This window comes from Mandrillus leucophaeus, unplaced genomic scaffold, assembly GCF_000951045.1.
Source record: "Mandrillus leucophaeus isolate KB7577 unplaced genomic scaffold, Mleu.le_1.0 Scaffold719, whole genome shotgun sequence".
NCBI lineage: Eukaryota > Metazoa > Chordata > Mammalia > Primates > Cercopithecidae > Mandrillus > Mandrillus leucophaeus.
Window position 1 is genome coordinate 803,434 of NW_012107797.1, and position 15,265 is coordinate 818,698.

Here is a 15,265-nt window from a genome sequence, read left to right on the forward strand (position 1 = left end):
TTCCATTTACACCATAGAGTCCTCACAGGCTTTCCCCAAATTTAATGGCTGATTTTTCTGTCATTGTCATTTCCTTTTAAAATTACATTTCTAATCTATTTATCTCAACAGGAATGCTTTTGGCTTTCTAAGAGTCTGTTCCTTGCCTTTCCTTTTGTAATCTGTGTGATTGTGACCATAATTTGTGTCAATGGAACGTCCAGACCTCCCCTCTCTTCCCTTCAGATAGGAATTACCATCTGAATTCCTAGACCTGCTGTAACAAAGCACCCAAAACCGGGTGCTTAACACAACAGAAATTTATTCTCTCACACTCCTGGAGGCCAGCAGTTCATGGTCAAGGTGTTGAAAGGGTCAGCTTCTCCTGGAAGCTCTGAGGCAGGGTCTTTCCCTGCCCCTTTCAGCTGCTGGGGACTACTGGTGGTGCCTGACGCTCCTCGGCTTGTGGCCACATCTCTCCAGTCATCTGCTAACTTCTCCCTGTTTCTTCACATCGTCTTCCCATTGTCTGCCTCTATGTTCAAATTTCTCCTTTTTCATAAGAACACCAGTCATATTGGATGATAGCCCCCACAATAACCTCATTTTGGCTTGATGACCTCTGTTTTTGATTAAAGTCACATTCCGTGGTACAGGACTTTAGGACTTCAGTGTATCTTTTTGGAGGGATACACTGCAACCCATCACACCATCCTTGCCGCCTTCGCTTCATTGCCCTTGGCCTGGATCCACCTGCCATGGGCCACCTTAGACACCAGGTAGACGGACAGTCAAGGTACAGTGTCCTTCTCATCCTCCCGTTTTAAATGCCTCCTTTCTCCTTAAGAGCTTGTCTCCACCAGAGTGCAGGGACTTGAGAAGTAGGTGTTTAGAAAACCCACAATGAGTATTTCTCCTGGGAGCAGAGATGAGGCACAGTTTGTTTTGGTTCTGTTTTGGCCTTTACATGCACAAGGACGCTGGGACACAGCTGCTGTCTCCAGTGTTGCCGATTCTCTGTCACTGAATCCCTGTTACTGAGGGCCCCTTCTGATGGTCTGGGTTCCCAGAGGACATTTGTAGCCTTGAAATTTACCTTCAGCTTGTGGGCATCAGTCCACAGACCCTCTCTGCAGCCATCATCTCTTCTCTACTGTAATCATTGGCGTCATGCAGATAACCTGGGATGAGCCTTCAGATGTCATTTCTGGGCCTGCTGCTCTGAGCATCTTTGTTTTCAGAGCTTCTTTTGGCATGTTCTCCAGGCCTTTGAGTGAGTCTCTTCATTTCAGATTAGGCTCATTGATTTTGCAGCTCCTTTGGTTGTTCAGTTGTTCTTGTTGTTACTTCTGCGTATCAGAATGCGGCTCTTGTCTTACTGGCTGGTTCAACAAGAAGGCACCATCCCAGGAATCTTTGCTTCACTGCAGAAAGAAAGACTTGGGGTTTGTATGGGCCAAGAATTGACAAGTTCAAGAACTTTCTGTGTATTTCCCCCCATTGTAATATGTGTGTCTTCATTGAATAGATACCTATTACTTGCCTTTTATTGTGGCGTGCCCTTTTGTCACTGAGCCATAGTCTGTGCTCTGAAAGGATCTACAGTTTCTAGGGGGGAAGATTCTTACTCATGAGCCAAAAGCAAAATACTGACCAACTGACAGGAACAAGGAGCTGGAGACATGAGAAGAGCTATGGATTCTGCTTTGTGGGTTCAGTGAGACCTAGTAAGTAGCTAACATTACAACTTCAGTCTGGCAAAGCTGCTCTTGACCCCACAGAATCATACAGGGGCACACCTGTGTACATATGTCACCGGGAGCAGGAGTCCTTTTCTGAGTCTGCACTGGGCTGGGGTGCCAGCCACATCTGCTGAGGCTCAAACCAGGCTAAAAGCTTTGTAGACGCCAACTCTTCACTAAACAATTTTTTTCTTCAACTCATAGGTTTGCACTGATATAAAAACATAAGAGATGTCATTGTGGGGCAGTGCTTCATTCACTGTGGCAATTTTATGGCTAACATCTCCAGGAAGCATCATGTAAAGGTGTCTAGTACCCTCCTGAATGGCAGCTTCCATCCCCGGATGAGGAGGCCCTTCTTACACATCAGTCTAGAACGAACCAGTTGCCCTTAAATACACCTAATCCTTCTTGAAAGCCACCCAAGTCACTGCCACTGCCATGAAGAACAAGTTTCTGAAATCATAGGACTGCGACTTCTGGAGAAAGTGGTACTTCCTTTTACTTGGACTGAGATTTAAAGGGCTCGTGCTTGAAAAACCAACATGAACACATCCTCCCTCTCTCTGTGATAGAGTGGGTGGAGCTTAACTACGGCTGTGTTGAAGTGTTGGCTTCTCCTTAACCAGCTGTCATTGATTTTGTAGTTTAGCCTTCATGGATAGGATTATATAATTGCTGGCTTTGCTGTCTCGGAATCTTGTTTATTGTGATTCTGCCCGGACTAAACACAAATAAATAATGAGGACTAATGAGGGCTCCAGGGCTGGAAGAGCTAGGTTTTAATGTCAAGTGTATGAACATCTTTTTATTTATTTATTTTTTATTTTGAGATGGAATCTGGCTCTGTCACCCAGGTTGGAGTGCAGTGGTGCAATCTCAGCTCACTGCAACTTCCACCTCCCGGGTTCAAGTGATTCTTCTGCCTCAGCCGCGCAAGCAGCTGGGACTACAGGTGTGCACCACCACACCCAGTTAATTTTTCATATTTTTAGTAGAGACAGGGCTTCACCATGTTGTCCAGGCTGGTCTTGAACTCCTGACCTCAAGTGATCTGCCTGCTTCGGCCTCCCAAAGTGCTAGGATTACAGGCATGAGCCACCGCGCCCAGCCCTGGACATCTTTTCTAACTGTGCATTTTTTCTCATTTCTCTCTGCCACTTTGTGGACATCTGGGCGCCCTGTAATGTCTGTGCTTAAAAAAGAAAATAACTTTTGTAAATCAGTTTTCAGACTAGCCCCAGACCAGATTTTTCAATGTCCATCCAGCCCAGAAACCATTTCCAAGCATGTCTATTTTCCAAGTGTCAACATTTTTGCAGACTTCTGCTTTTTACCACTTCCCTCCCAGCTTGAGTTTATCAGATGTCCTGCAGAAACACAGTGGGTATATGCCTAGAAAGAGCTCCGGGAACTGGCGACATATGCTTTCTCCTCTTTCTCATGTTGAGGGGAATCAGTGGTACACACAGCCACTTATTTCTTATTGATGATTTTCTTCTGATAAAGCAATACCCCCAGAGGAAGCACAGGAGGTTTCCCTACAAGTGTTCTTTCTTGGCTGGGTGGTCAGCATCACGTGCTGTTTGACACCATGAAGGTCAGGAAACCTTTGAGTTAGGGCAGCCAGATGGGCACACATACACAACCACAAAGACATGCACACCGCCCCACACACATGTAGACACGCCCCTTCCCTCTGAATCATAAGCTACTTGAGTGTCAGTTCTGTCTGCAGCCTCTGCATCTTCATATCCACCCCAGTGCCTGGCAGAATGGTTTACACACAGCAATACTCAAGAAAGTGTTGCTGAACGTACGGACACAAGTTCAAGACAGCATTCCTGTTATAGCATAGTAACATGTGCACTTGTTCAGGGGAGGATGGGGATCCCTGACCTGGGGCTTGCAGCAGGAATGGGATTTGGATGAGAGGGAGGGGACTGTGAATTCCAGGAGAGAGTAAATGGAGTAGGGCGCAGAGGTGGAAAGGATTGTGTTTCTCCTTCATCATGCTCACAGCACACAGTGTGAACAGAGACCAGCCTCATCTGCAGAATCTCGGCCGCTTTACTGACCTCACACTACTACCACTGCTTTTTACCACTTCCTTCCTGGCTTGAGTTTATTGGATATCAGTCCTGCAGAAACGCGTGGGCTTAAGCCTAGAAAGAGCTCTGGGAACAGGCAACATCTGCTTTCTCCAAGAGGAGAAAAGAGGTCCACTCTAAGAGGTGTATGCAAAGACCTTCTGTATTAGTCTGTTTTTACACTGCTGATAAAGACATACTTGAGACTGGGCAATTTATAAAGAAAAAGAGGTTTAATGGACTCACAGTTCCACATGGCTGGGGAGGCCTCACAATCATGGCAGAAGGTGAAAGGCACATCTTAACATGTCAGCAAGCAAGAGAGAGAATGAGAGCCAAGGGAAAGGAGCTTCCCCTTCATCAGATCCCCTGAGACTTGTTCACTATCACGAGAACAGTATGGGGGAAACCGCCCCATGATTTAATTATCTTCCACCAGGTGCCCCCCACAACACGTAGGAATTATGGGAGCTACCCATAATTCTCTATCTCATTCAAGATGACATTTGGGTGGGGACACAACCAAAGCATATCACCCTCTTAGCTCCAGGCCCAGCCCCCCTTGTACTTCCCACGTTGACCTCCCATCTTGGCCCCTTTGGTCACCATGATAACTCACATTCCAATAAGGAGGCAGGGGAGGTCTGCAGCCCCAGAGCACCCCAGCAGCCCCTTGAGCACATGGGCCAGTCAGTTACCAACAGCAAGGCTACACCCTTGTAGCCCCCAAAGACTTCCTACAAATGTCAATGTTGGGCCTACTTTGTGAGCCCTGCAGTTTATTTATGAACATGCAGCTTCTGCACTTCGACTGGTAACTTTTCCTTGGCCTTGAATTCCCCTGCTCTGGGAGTGTGCCCCCTCCCCTAATTTCTTTTATCTAGAATAAATTAACCCCACAAATCATTGCCCACAGGAAGGCAAAGGGCATCACTATAAATCAGAGGCTGCTCTGGGTGGGCAGGGAGAAGCTATGAAAGGCAGGAAGACATAAAGTTGAAAAAGTGGGTTGGAGCCAAGTGGGGGGCTGTGAGGCTGCAAAGGAAGGACTTTGGATGTTCTGCTAAAGGCTGAGTGGGCTAGGGAAAGCTGAAAGGTCTTGAGCAGACTTATATTTCAGGATGATTGATCTGGTAAGAAGTGCACAGAGTGGATTGCTTGCAAGTCTTGGTGACTTGAATCTCTCCAGCTCACAAACACTGATTTAGTTTCTGCTGCATAGTGGGTATGAGGTTGAGCTGCAGGGGCAGCCAGGCAGAGCTCTGTACTGTGGAGTGTACAGTCCGGGTTCTGGTTGGCCATGCTGTCTGCCGCAGCAAAAGAAATGTGGGCTGAGTCAGTGCCACACAGATCAGTGGGGAGGTTAACACATGGGATCTCAAGCTGGACAGAGCCTAAGGAAGTGCTCACCTCCACTGTGACTTGCTCAGAGTTCACGTGGAGTTAGTTAAGCAGCCTGAGGCCGAGCCCCTGCTCCTTCTGCAGTTCAGGGCTCCAGCCCCAGCTCAGGGGATGTGGAAGAGGTGTTGAGAGGGAGGCTGCCATTGTAAGGACAGCCACACCTAAGCCCTTCCCCAAGGGATTTGTACTGTAATTGGGTCATGTTATAGTAATACTTCAATTATTTCCTGTTGTTTTGTTTATTTTATGATGGTCCTCAGAGTTTTATTTAAAGATTTTCAATAGACACTTAAGATGTGTTGTCAAAACCAAAACCATAACCAGCCTCCTCTGCATCTTGCCTTTGGCTGCCATTTCATTTTGGGTACAAACCATTCAATATTGAATGACCATAACGGCCATGCAGAGTGAGTGGAGAGGGCTGGATTGCAATCTTAACACCTTTATTCCATGTTCAGCTTCTGGCCCTTGCCCCTGAGACCTGGGTATGTCTCTGTGAATCCAGGAAGGAGAGGCATACAGGCCCTGTGGAACCTTTTTTGACTTGGCATTGCAAAGTCCACATGGTGACCTTCCTGTCAGCCTGTTGCTGGGTTGACAGTCATGCTTATCCAAAGACTCCTCATGGAAGGCCACTGTACTTTGCAAGATGACCACCAGAAAATATATTGGGACCAGAATTGACCTAGGCATCATCTAATCCAAGCCACTTATTTAATAGATTAAAACCAATGATAATGGAATGAAGAGTGATACAATCGTGAATTGTGGATTATGGAAAGATTAGGAAAAAAACCCACTTTGCTGTGTTGAATTGGAGGCATCGGAATGCACTCATGTTAAATACAGAGCTGTGTCCCATCAATGGGCTGAGAAGCAGTGACAGTCCAGCAGTGATGAACACACCTCACACCCAGATCTTGGTTTCTAAATGCCAGTTTTTACCAAAGGGAATCAAGGTCTGGGCTTAGAAAGTACAAGAGGAGACTGGAAGATCTTATTTTGCCAGGAAGCAAGGAGGTACCCCAAAACTGAAAACTATATGTCACAGGAACACAAGGGGCATTCTCTCACCCAAAATGGAGCTCCTCCAGACAAATTGGGGATGACTTGGGCATCAAAAAATAATGATACTTGGGAAAAAAAGAATCCATGTGTCCATAGTGATACTTAAAGAGGTGAGGAGGCAATGCTTTTCTGTACAGAAGAATGCCAGGTAATACATGTAGAAGGAAAGGTAGCTTTAGCAAAACTTCCTCTTTGCAACCACCATTGTACTAATTGATTCAGGCCAGGATCAGCAAGGGATGCTAAACCCACTGGGCAAAAGGATGTAGAAACACAGAATAGTCACATAATCTCAGAATATCACCCCACAGATTGTTTACTAATCACAAAGGGTGTAATGTTAACCTTTACAAAGGAGGGACTGACAGACACCACCTTAACCAAGAGACCAAACAGGACACCACCTGTAGCAGGAATACCTGACATCAGGTGCTCCGGGTGGGATTCGGTGGGAACCACTCAACTGGACTCTAAGGTTGTTGCCCAAAATAGCTAACTTTAATCTAAACTTTGGGGGAAAATTGAGTAAATTCAGATTATGCGATATTCTATAAGACAGGCAGTGAAACACACCAGCATCTGCCCCCGATGAAGAGGCTAAAAGTTCCAGGACTTAATGCAATGACGATGTTTTAAAAAGAAAAAAAAAAAAAAAGGCATGAAAAGGTGTGGAGACTCTTTTAGATAAAAGAAAAGTAAAGTAACATGACAATGTGACGCAGTGTGGGATTGCAATGTCATGCAATTGTGATGGGATCCCGGATCAGGACACAAAATAGTTATAAACCACATTTCTGGGATAGTTGAGAATATCTGAACATGGGCTGTGAACTTAATATCGTATTGATGTTACACTTATTGAAAATGATAATTATATGGCTGTCATGTATAAAAATATTATTATTATTCAGGGATACATGCTGAAGTATTTACGGGTGAAGCAGCACGATAATCATTTACTGGCAAATGATTCATCAAAATATAAAAAGCGTGTGTATTTGTGTGGAGAGAGAGAAGCAAAAGCCAATGTGACAGCGTTTGAACAATCAGTGAGTCAAGGTGGAGAGTGCACTGTGACCTAGTGCAACTTTTCTGAAGTTTAAAATTTTTTCAAAATAAAAAAATGTAGGGAGTAAAACAGTAACAATGAAACAGGCCCAGGGCAAGTGAGTGACTTGTCTAAAAAAATCAACTCAGAATCTACTCTCCTGACCTTAGATCCAGTGCTGCCCGTCCGTTTTCATCTATGTGAACAGAGAGAGAGAGCGCGCGACAGAGAGAGAGAGAGAGAGAGCAACAGAGAGAGAGAGAGAGAGAGAGAGAGAGAGAGCAACAGAGAGAGAGAGAGAGAGAGAGAGAGCGCGCGAGAGCGAGAGAGCGCGCAAGCGCGACAGAGTCCCTCATTCTCCTGGTTCAAAGACGCGAGCTTTGAGAGGGTGTAGACCCACTCTTTCCAAACTCCTGGAGGTGGCGAAGGGGGATCTAAAGACAGGCGCTCATCGCCATCTAGTGGCCAAATAAGGATGCCTGTCAACTGCCGCCAATTTTTGAGAGGAATTTATCCCACATTGTTGGGACCTTTCCCGCAGCCTCTGATTGTTACATTTTCCTATTTGCGAAGCAGTAATTTTTGTTTATATTTCTGCTCCTCTAATTTTCCAATACGGATTTCCAGTTGCTTCGAAGAAACAGACCCAAAAGCAGATTTCCTCTCCCCAGAAACCTGACTGAGCCCAATATTCTTCGATAATCAAGAAGAAAGAGAAAAGTCCCGCTCCGATATATTTCACCAGGTCCCTTTGACCATCTCATGCCAGCAAACCGCTGGCCCTTCTGACTCCCTCTTGTGGAAATAAAGGAAGACCAATGAGAAATGAGAGGAGCAAAGGCAATTTATCTAGCAGGACTTCAACAGGAGGGCGTCAGCAACCATCACTTGCATGTGGCAGAGACCCACAGGCTGGCAGAGGAGTGGGAGCTTTCTAGTGGGACAAAGGGAAGGCCTCGGGTGCGTCCTGCCTGGAGGTTGTTGGTGTGGGGAAGCTGGGGGGCACGCTGCAGGTTGGGCATCCTATGGGATTGGTAGGGGAGCAAAGTTGGCTCTCTCGGGTTGGTCCTAAATGGAAAGTGAGGACAAAAATTAGAGAATCTGTCAGTTATTAACCAAGTCCTGGCCATTTTAGACTGATTTTTACGGGAATGATGACTTAGCTTCCTGAGTTGTTACTAGAATAAGAAGTGGCTCATGCCTGTAATTGCAGCACTTTGGGAGGCCAAGGTGGGTGGATTGCCTGAGGTCAGGAGTTCGAGACCAGCCTGAGTTTGACCAACATGGTGAAACACTGTCTCTACTAAAAATACAAAAATTAGCCGTGAGTGGTGGTGCACGCCGGTAGTCCCAGCTACTGAGGAGGCTGAGGCAGGAGAATTGCTTGAACCTGGGAAGCAGAGGTTGCAGTGAGCCGAGATCTCACCACTGCACTCCAGTCAGGGCAACAGAACAAGACTCCATCTCAAAAAAAAAAAAAAAAGGAAGAAGCAGCAGCAGCAGCTGGCTTCTTGCACCTCTGTCTTACAGGAGACTGGCTTCCTGGGCTATTTACTATCAATAAAGGTTGTGGGTCAGAGTTCTATTTTTTATATATTGTGTGGCCATCGTCTGTTTGTATATCAGGCTCACTCTGGAAGCAGCCCGTCCACCAAGCACCCTGGCGCGGTGCAGGCAGCTGCAGGCGGCAGCTCCTCTAATCACAGGAAAGGGAGCCTTGAAGGGAGGTCAGAGACTTGAGTTTGGGTGTTCAGCTTTATTCTCCAGTCTGGGGGAGGCGCCTGTAAGCTTCAGTGGTCTCCTCTATACGTGAGCAATTTCTGCTGCGCTTCCTCCCTCCCCGTGAGCAGCCTCTTAAGGGGTGGCACTGAGCTCACGCCCACCAGCTCCCTCTGGAGGTTGGAAGGTGACTTGCAGGAGCTGTGCACAGATTGCCTGTAAGATGCAGGTGCAGATGGGAACAAGTAGCTCTTCTGCGCCCAATACCATGGCAGGTACTGGAGGCCGAGAAGGACATGTGCAGGCCTCTTGGGACCCCGGCTGGAGCAGGCACACAGACGTGCACTTGCATTAACCCTTACTTTATTCCAAGCCCATGTGGGCCCTGAACTCACCCTCCACATGTTCTTTTCCCTTCTCTCCACCACCAGGCGCTCCGTGTGAAATGGTCCCATCTCAGATTGCCCTGGGTAGACCTAGACTGGCTCATAGACATCTCCTGCCAGATCACGGAGCTCGACCTTTCTGCCAACTGCCTGGCGACCCTCCCCTCGGTTATCCCCTGGGGCCTCATCAACCTCCGGAAGCTGAACCTCTCGCACAACCACCTGGGGGAGCTGCCTGGCGTGCAGTCATCGGATGAAATCATCTGTTCCAGGTGGCTCCCCGGGGTGTGAACGGAGCCGTGTGTGACCCCACTGTCACCGTTGTGCTCCTGCACATACTCCCGGGTTGTATTTTGCGGTTTGGGGGGGAAAATATTCTGGCTAAAATAGGAGAAGGAGTTTTGCCTGCCCTTCGGCAAGCCTCCTTTTCAGGTTAAAACAGAGGTTTAGAGAGATCATTTGTCTGGCCCAAGTTTACACAGCTCACCCGCGGACGTGCAAATGTTTCCCTGAGATGCTCGTCTCGGTCCTGCCCAGGAATCAAATGAGGGCAGCCAAACCTTCCCATGCTGGTGGATGCAATGGGGCTCTGAGGCACCAGCTTTTACTCTACCTTCCAGGGAAAGTGGGAAGGGCCTCAGAGAACAGGTTAACTCCGCAGGACTCCGGCAGCAGGTGGACAGTGTGGGCAGTCCAGGTTTGCTTCTTCTGGAGGCCTTGAGGGGTGACCTGAGCCTTACCCTTGAGCTTGCATGGAAAGAGGAAGGACCTTAGTTGATATTTTTATTTATTTTATTTATTTTTTTATTTTTTTGAGATGGAGTTTCACTCTCTTGCGCGGCTGGAGTGCAGTGGCACGATCTTGGCTCACTGCAACATCCAACTCCCTGGTTCAAAGGATTCTCCTGTCTCAGCCTCCCGAATAGCTGGGATTACAGGCATACGCCACCACACCCAGCTAGTTTTTGTATTTTTAGCAGAGACGGGTTTTCACCATGTTGGCCAGGATGGTCTCGACCTCCTGACCTCGTGATCCGCCTGCCTCGGCCTCCCAAAGTGCTGAGATTACAGGCATGAGCCACCGCACCCAGCCTACTTTCTTCAGGACACATAACTGCAAGTCCTCATTCCATAAAGGGGTTGAATTGATTTTTAAAACGAAGGCTCTAAGTGAAGTAAGAGTCAAGAATGTTGGAAAGAGCTTGGGGTAGGAAGTAACCCATGGGACTCCCAAGTGAGAACAGGAAGGAAGCCTACACACCAGAACTTAAAGAGCAAGTGCCGTCCAAGTGGGGCCCTTCACCTGGGCCAGATGGACAGGTCCAGAAGGTTAAAAGCCCGGCTCTGTGGTCTCAGCAGCTTTCAGGGAACCCACTCATTTTGCTATTACATGCATGCGAAGGATTAGAATCCCTGTTGGTTAGCGGGGCCAGGGCCCACCAATGAGAGATTTGTCTTTACCTACACAGGGCACAGTAAGATTTCTTCAAATGAATTAAAAATCATATGCACTACATTTTCAATGCACACTCTTTAACCTTGCACAGAGAGAAAAAGAAAAAAAAATACATCTCTTGGTTTATAGAAAAATATGTAAATTTGGTGTTTTCCCTCTTTCTTCTGATGCCTGCCTGCCTTCTTCTCCGTCCCAGGCTACTTGAAATTGACATTTCCAGCAACAAGTTGTCCCACCTCCCTCCTGGATTCTTGCACCTCTCAAAACTTCAAAAACTGACAGCTTCAAAAAATTGTTTAGAAAAATTGTTCGAAGAAGAAAATGGTATGTTTTCTCATCAATGACCTGAGTGAATTAGTCATTTTCTTCTTGGTTAGGGATATTTTTACCAATTCATACTTTGTGTCTTTTTTTTTTAAGCCACTAACTGGATCGGTTTACGGAAGCTACAGGAACTTGATATATCTGACAATAAATTGACAGAACTCCCTGCCCTGTTCCTTCACTCTTTCAAGTCCCTCAATTCTCTGAATGTCTCCAGAAACAACCTGAAGGTGTTTCCAGATCCCTGGGCCTGCCCTTTGGTGAGTATCACACCAAAAGTCATGAAAGCCACAGTCAACTCTGCATCTCAGCTAGCCTCAGAGAGCCCTCAGGTGCATTACGTCAGTTCATCCCCTCGGCAGCCAAGCCAGGTAGCAGGACCTGGTTCCCACATTGTAGCATTGTCACTCAGCATACAGTGAGGCTAAGTGTCCTAGGCAAGTGACTCACCTGAAAGCCAGACTGCCTGGCTCTGGGTTCAAGAGCCACCCAACAACACCCACAGAACTTTACCCAGAGACAGCTTGCACCCTGGCACTGGACTAGTCATGCCTGAAAAAGGAGGGTTCAGTTCTTTGGGGACAACTATCACATGAGAGTAAGAAATCAGACTGGGCACAATGACTCATGCCTGTAATCCCAGCACTTTGGGAGGCAGGTGGATCACGAGGTCAGGAGATCAAGACCATCCTGGCCAACACAGTGAAACTCCATCTCTACAAAAATCCAAAAAAAAAAAAAAATTATGGGGGCGTGGTGGCGTGTACCTGTAGTCCTAGCTACTCAGGAGGCTGAGGGAAGGGAATTGCTTGAACCGGGGAGGCAGAGGTTGCAGTGAGCCAAGATTGCACCACTGCACTCCAGTCTGGCGACAGAGCGAGACTCCATCTCAAAAAAAAAAAAAAAAAAAAAGAGTAAGAAATCACCAATCACAGCACTTCTGATTAAATGGTATTTTTGCCTCTGGGGAATTTTGCTTGTTAAAACAGATGGAACAGCATAAAGAGTGTGTGTGTGTGTGTGTGTGTGTGTGTGTGTGTTATGGCTGTTGGTTTTAAACCAACAGTAAATGTCATCACTAACATTAACATTCCTAGTTTGGCCATTTGTGTAGGGGAAACCAGCTTCTCACTCCCGTGTGGTCCTGAATTGTTCCATTATTTTCAAGGACAATGGGCCGGATGTTCTGGAATGAAGGAAAAAGACCATGAGCTCCCCCAGGAAACCCCATTCCTGTCCCTTCCTTGGACCAGGGGTGGAAGGACAGGGACAGTGAGGGTGTGCAGCCTTCCGACAACACTCAATCATCTTCATTACAGGACATTATTGTAATGGTCCATTTTTAACATCAAATTTGGAAACAGTCTCACAGGCACCACTGCATTTAAAGAGCTAACTAAGATACTTTTTTTTTTTTTCTCTCGTCAATCTCTTAGAAATGTTGCAAAGCTTCCAGAAATGCCCTGGAATGTCTGCCAGACAAAATGGCTGTCTTTTGGAAAAATCACCTGAAGGATGTGGATTTCTCAGAAAACTCACTCAAAGAAGTTCCCCTGGGACTTTTCCAACTCGATGTAAGCCTAATAGCCCTTTTTTCTCATTTTCAGCTTTTGAGAAAAAATTGCTCCATGTTGCAGTGAAATGTATGTATTTTCCCTGAGCTTCTGAGACAAATGTAAGGGGAAAAGGTGAAGAAAAAGTTCAGCTATCAAAAATACACATGGCCATGAACAATGATGAGGGCGGAATATGGACAGCAGAAGCAGCTATGTTAGGTGGTAGTGGGGTTATAGTTCGTATCCCTTGGGACTTTCTTTAAGTCCATGGCCTGCCCATATATGAGGCTGAGTGGACACTGAGAGCTCCAGGAAGGGCCTTTCCACAGAGCCCTGTGTGCCTACCCAGAATAGGGGTGCTTTCTCACTTTAGGTGGTTTTAGGTGGTTGGCTGGTCCTTAGGCAGACAGGCCGTGGATCACACTCATTGCTTGGAGCTCAGGGCCAACCCCAGAAGGGGTCCCATCGGTGCCTGCTAAAGGCATCAGGACAGTCTCACCAGGGCCCTGTGGTGGACCCCCAGGCAGAGTGCCCAGGCCACCCTGCACAGGCTTCAGCCCCTGGTCCTGCCAGGCCACTGCCAGGGCCCCCATGGGCACTCCTCCAAGGCCTGGTGCAGCGACCCCCACAAGGCAGCGAAGGCCCCTTCAGCATGTGTATCCTCAGAGAGGAGGGGCTGTCATGTCCTAGGCTCCTGACAAGCACAGGGCAAAGTCAGGGACCCAGGGACGGGAATTTTCACTTCTCAGAAGAAAAGAGTCATGCGGGGGCGCCCTTGGGGGGGTCCCACATCATACTCCTCTCAGGGTATTCCTGGCCTTCAGTCCTTGTCCATAGCCCTTGGGCCCCTGTTCTGAGTCTGTCTTCTCGTATTTCACACCAACAACTAACAGGCTTGGTTTTTTGGCTTCCCCCAAAGCCCAGAAGCAGCAAATCAGGAGAGGCAGAGCCTTGTCCAGTGCTTCACCGTGGGCCTGTGGGAATGTGTCTGCTCGAGGTCTTTTTCTCCACACTGGGAAGGGGTGGATGGGTATGTGGGAGACTTGGAGGGCCCTGAGGCCTGGCACATGGCAGAGTCTCCATAGAATTTCAGCAGGTGGGGGCTGGTTGCAGTGGTTCTGATGGTGGGCGGTGGCGTGAGCCCCTTCAACAAGGAAGGAGACAGAAGCACCAGGAGGAGAGAATTTAATGTGGGGCAGCAAACAGCCTGTGGCCCTCCTGAGGTCACCCTGGTTGTGGGTGGGATAGTTGGTGGCTGTGGTGATGTCCTCAAGCAGGGAGATAGCATGTCTAAGGTACTCCTGTAAAGTAAAACATGGGCCAGGCATGATGGCTCAGACCTGGGCACGGTGACTCAGACCTGTACTGCCAGCACTTTGGGAGGCCAAAATGGGAGGACTGCTTGAGGCCAGGAGTTTGAGGCCGTAGCAAGCTATGATCACACCACTGCACTCCAGCATAAGCAGCAGAGCGAGACCCTATCTCTAAAAAAGTAGATAAATAAAAAGAAATAATAACAAAAAAAGAATAAAACATGTTCAGGTACAAGGTAGTCCCTCATCTCCCTTGGTGACTGGGTTCCCTGTAGGGTCTGTTCGCAGTAGGGCTGAGGGAGGGCTACCCACAAGGGGCACCCCAGACACGCTGATAATCCTGAGGGGCCCAGCTTGGGACTGTGTTGGCTAGCAGAGGGCACGAGGCTAGGGCAGTTACCCTTAGTGGTGCTGCCACCCCTGTCCTCAGACCTGGGCTGGCCCAGGAGGCCACCCACTGGGAGGTGACAGACACCAGCACTGTGCTGTACGCCCCATGCCACCCCCACCAGCCGTGACCCGGTGTCCTCCAAACCATAAGAGTCTGGCACTTTCCCCGGAGAGACCCACCAATAATCAGCACTCTTAAGAATCCTTAACACTGACAGCTACTTGGGCTCCTTTCACTCTAGAATAATTGCCTCTCACTGCCCTTGAGGGAAGAGCTCCTGTAGATAGATGGCCCCGTTGCTCTGTTTGATATCATTTCATGAGTTTGAAGAGGCTGCTGGGCCCCACACAACTGGGATCTGCATGAAGGCAAATTGGTTGGAATCGTTTGACTGCACGTGGTCGGGAACTGACTGGCTCTTCAGTCTCCCCTCCCTTCTTGTATCTGATGCCATCTTAGCTTCTCTCTCCCTCCCTCTCTCTCTCAGGCCCTCACATTCTTGAGGTTACAAGGGAACCAGCTGGCAGCACTTCCACCTCAAGAAAAGTGGACCTGCAGGCAGCTCAAAACCCTGGATCTCTCCAGAAACCAACTTGGCAAGTAAGCAGGGGCCTCTCCTCCCCAAAGCGTGTATGGGGCCACGGTCGAGCAGGTCCTCGGAATGGCGGCAAGGGAGTCTGCAAGGGCTGCTGAGCCACCAGCTGGGGGCTTAACAACAGAAATCACTAGCTCACAGCCCTGGGGGCTGAAGTCCGAGGTGGCGGCGTGGGCAGGCCTGGCTGGTGTCTCCTG

At 48.1% G+C, this 15,265-nt stretch overlaps 1 protein-coding gene across 1 annotated transcript in view; it reads left to right on the forward strand.

Moving 5' to 3' along the window:
* LRRK1 (leucine-rich repeat kinase 1) overlaps window positions 1-15,265 on the forward strand; it is a 161,444-nt gene that overhangs the window by 95,265 nt on the left and 50,914 nt on the right. The window contains exons 7-11 of the mRNA XM_011965266.1: window positions 9,479-9,705; window positions 11,086-11,213; window positions 11,310-11,473; window positions 12,650-12,787; window positions 14,961-15,073. Of these exons, the coding sequence (XP_011820656.1) occupies window positions 9,479-9,705; window positions 11,086-11,213; window positions 11,310-11,473; window positions 12,650-12,787; window positions 14,961-15,073 (770 nt within the window). The remainder of the gene's footprint in view (window positions 1-9,478; window positions 9,706-11,085; window positions 11,214-11,309; window positions 11,474-12,649; window positions 12,788-14,960; window positions 15,074-15,265) is intronic.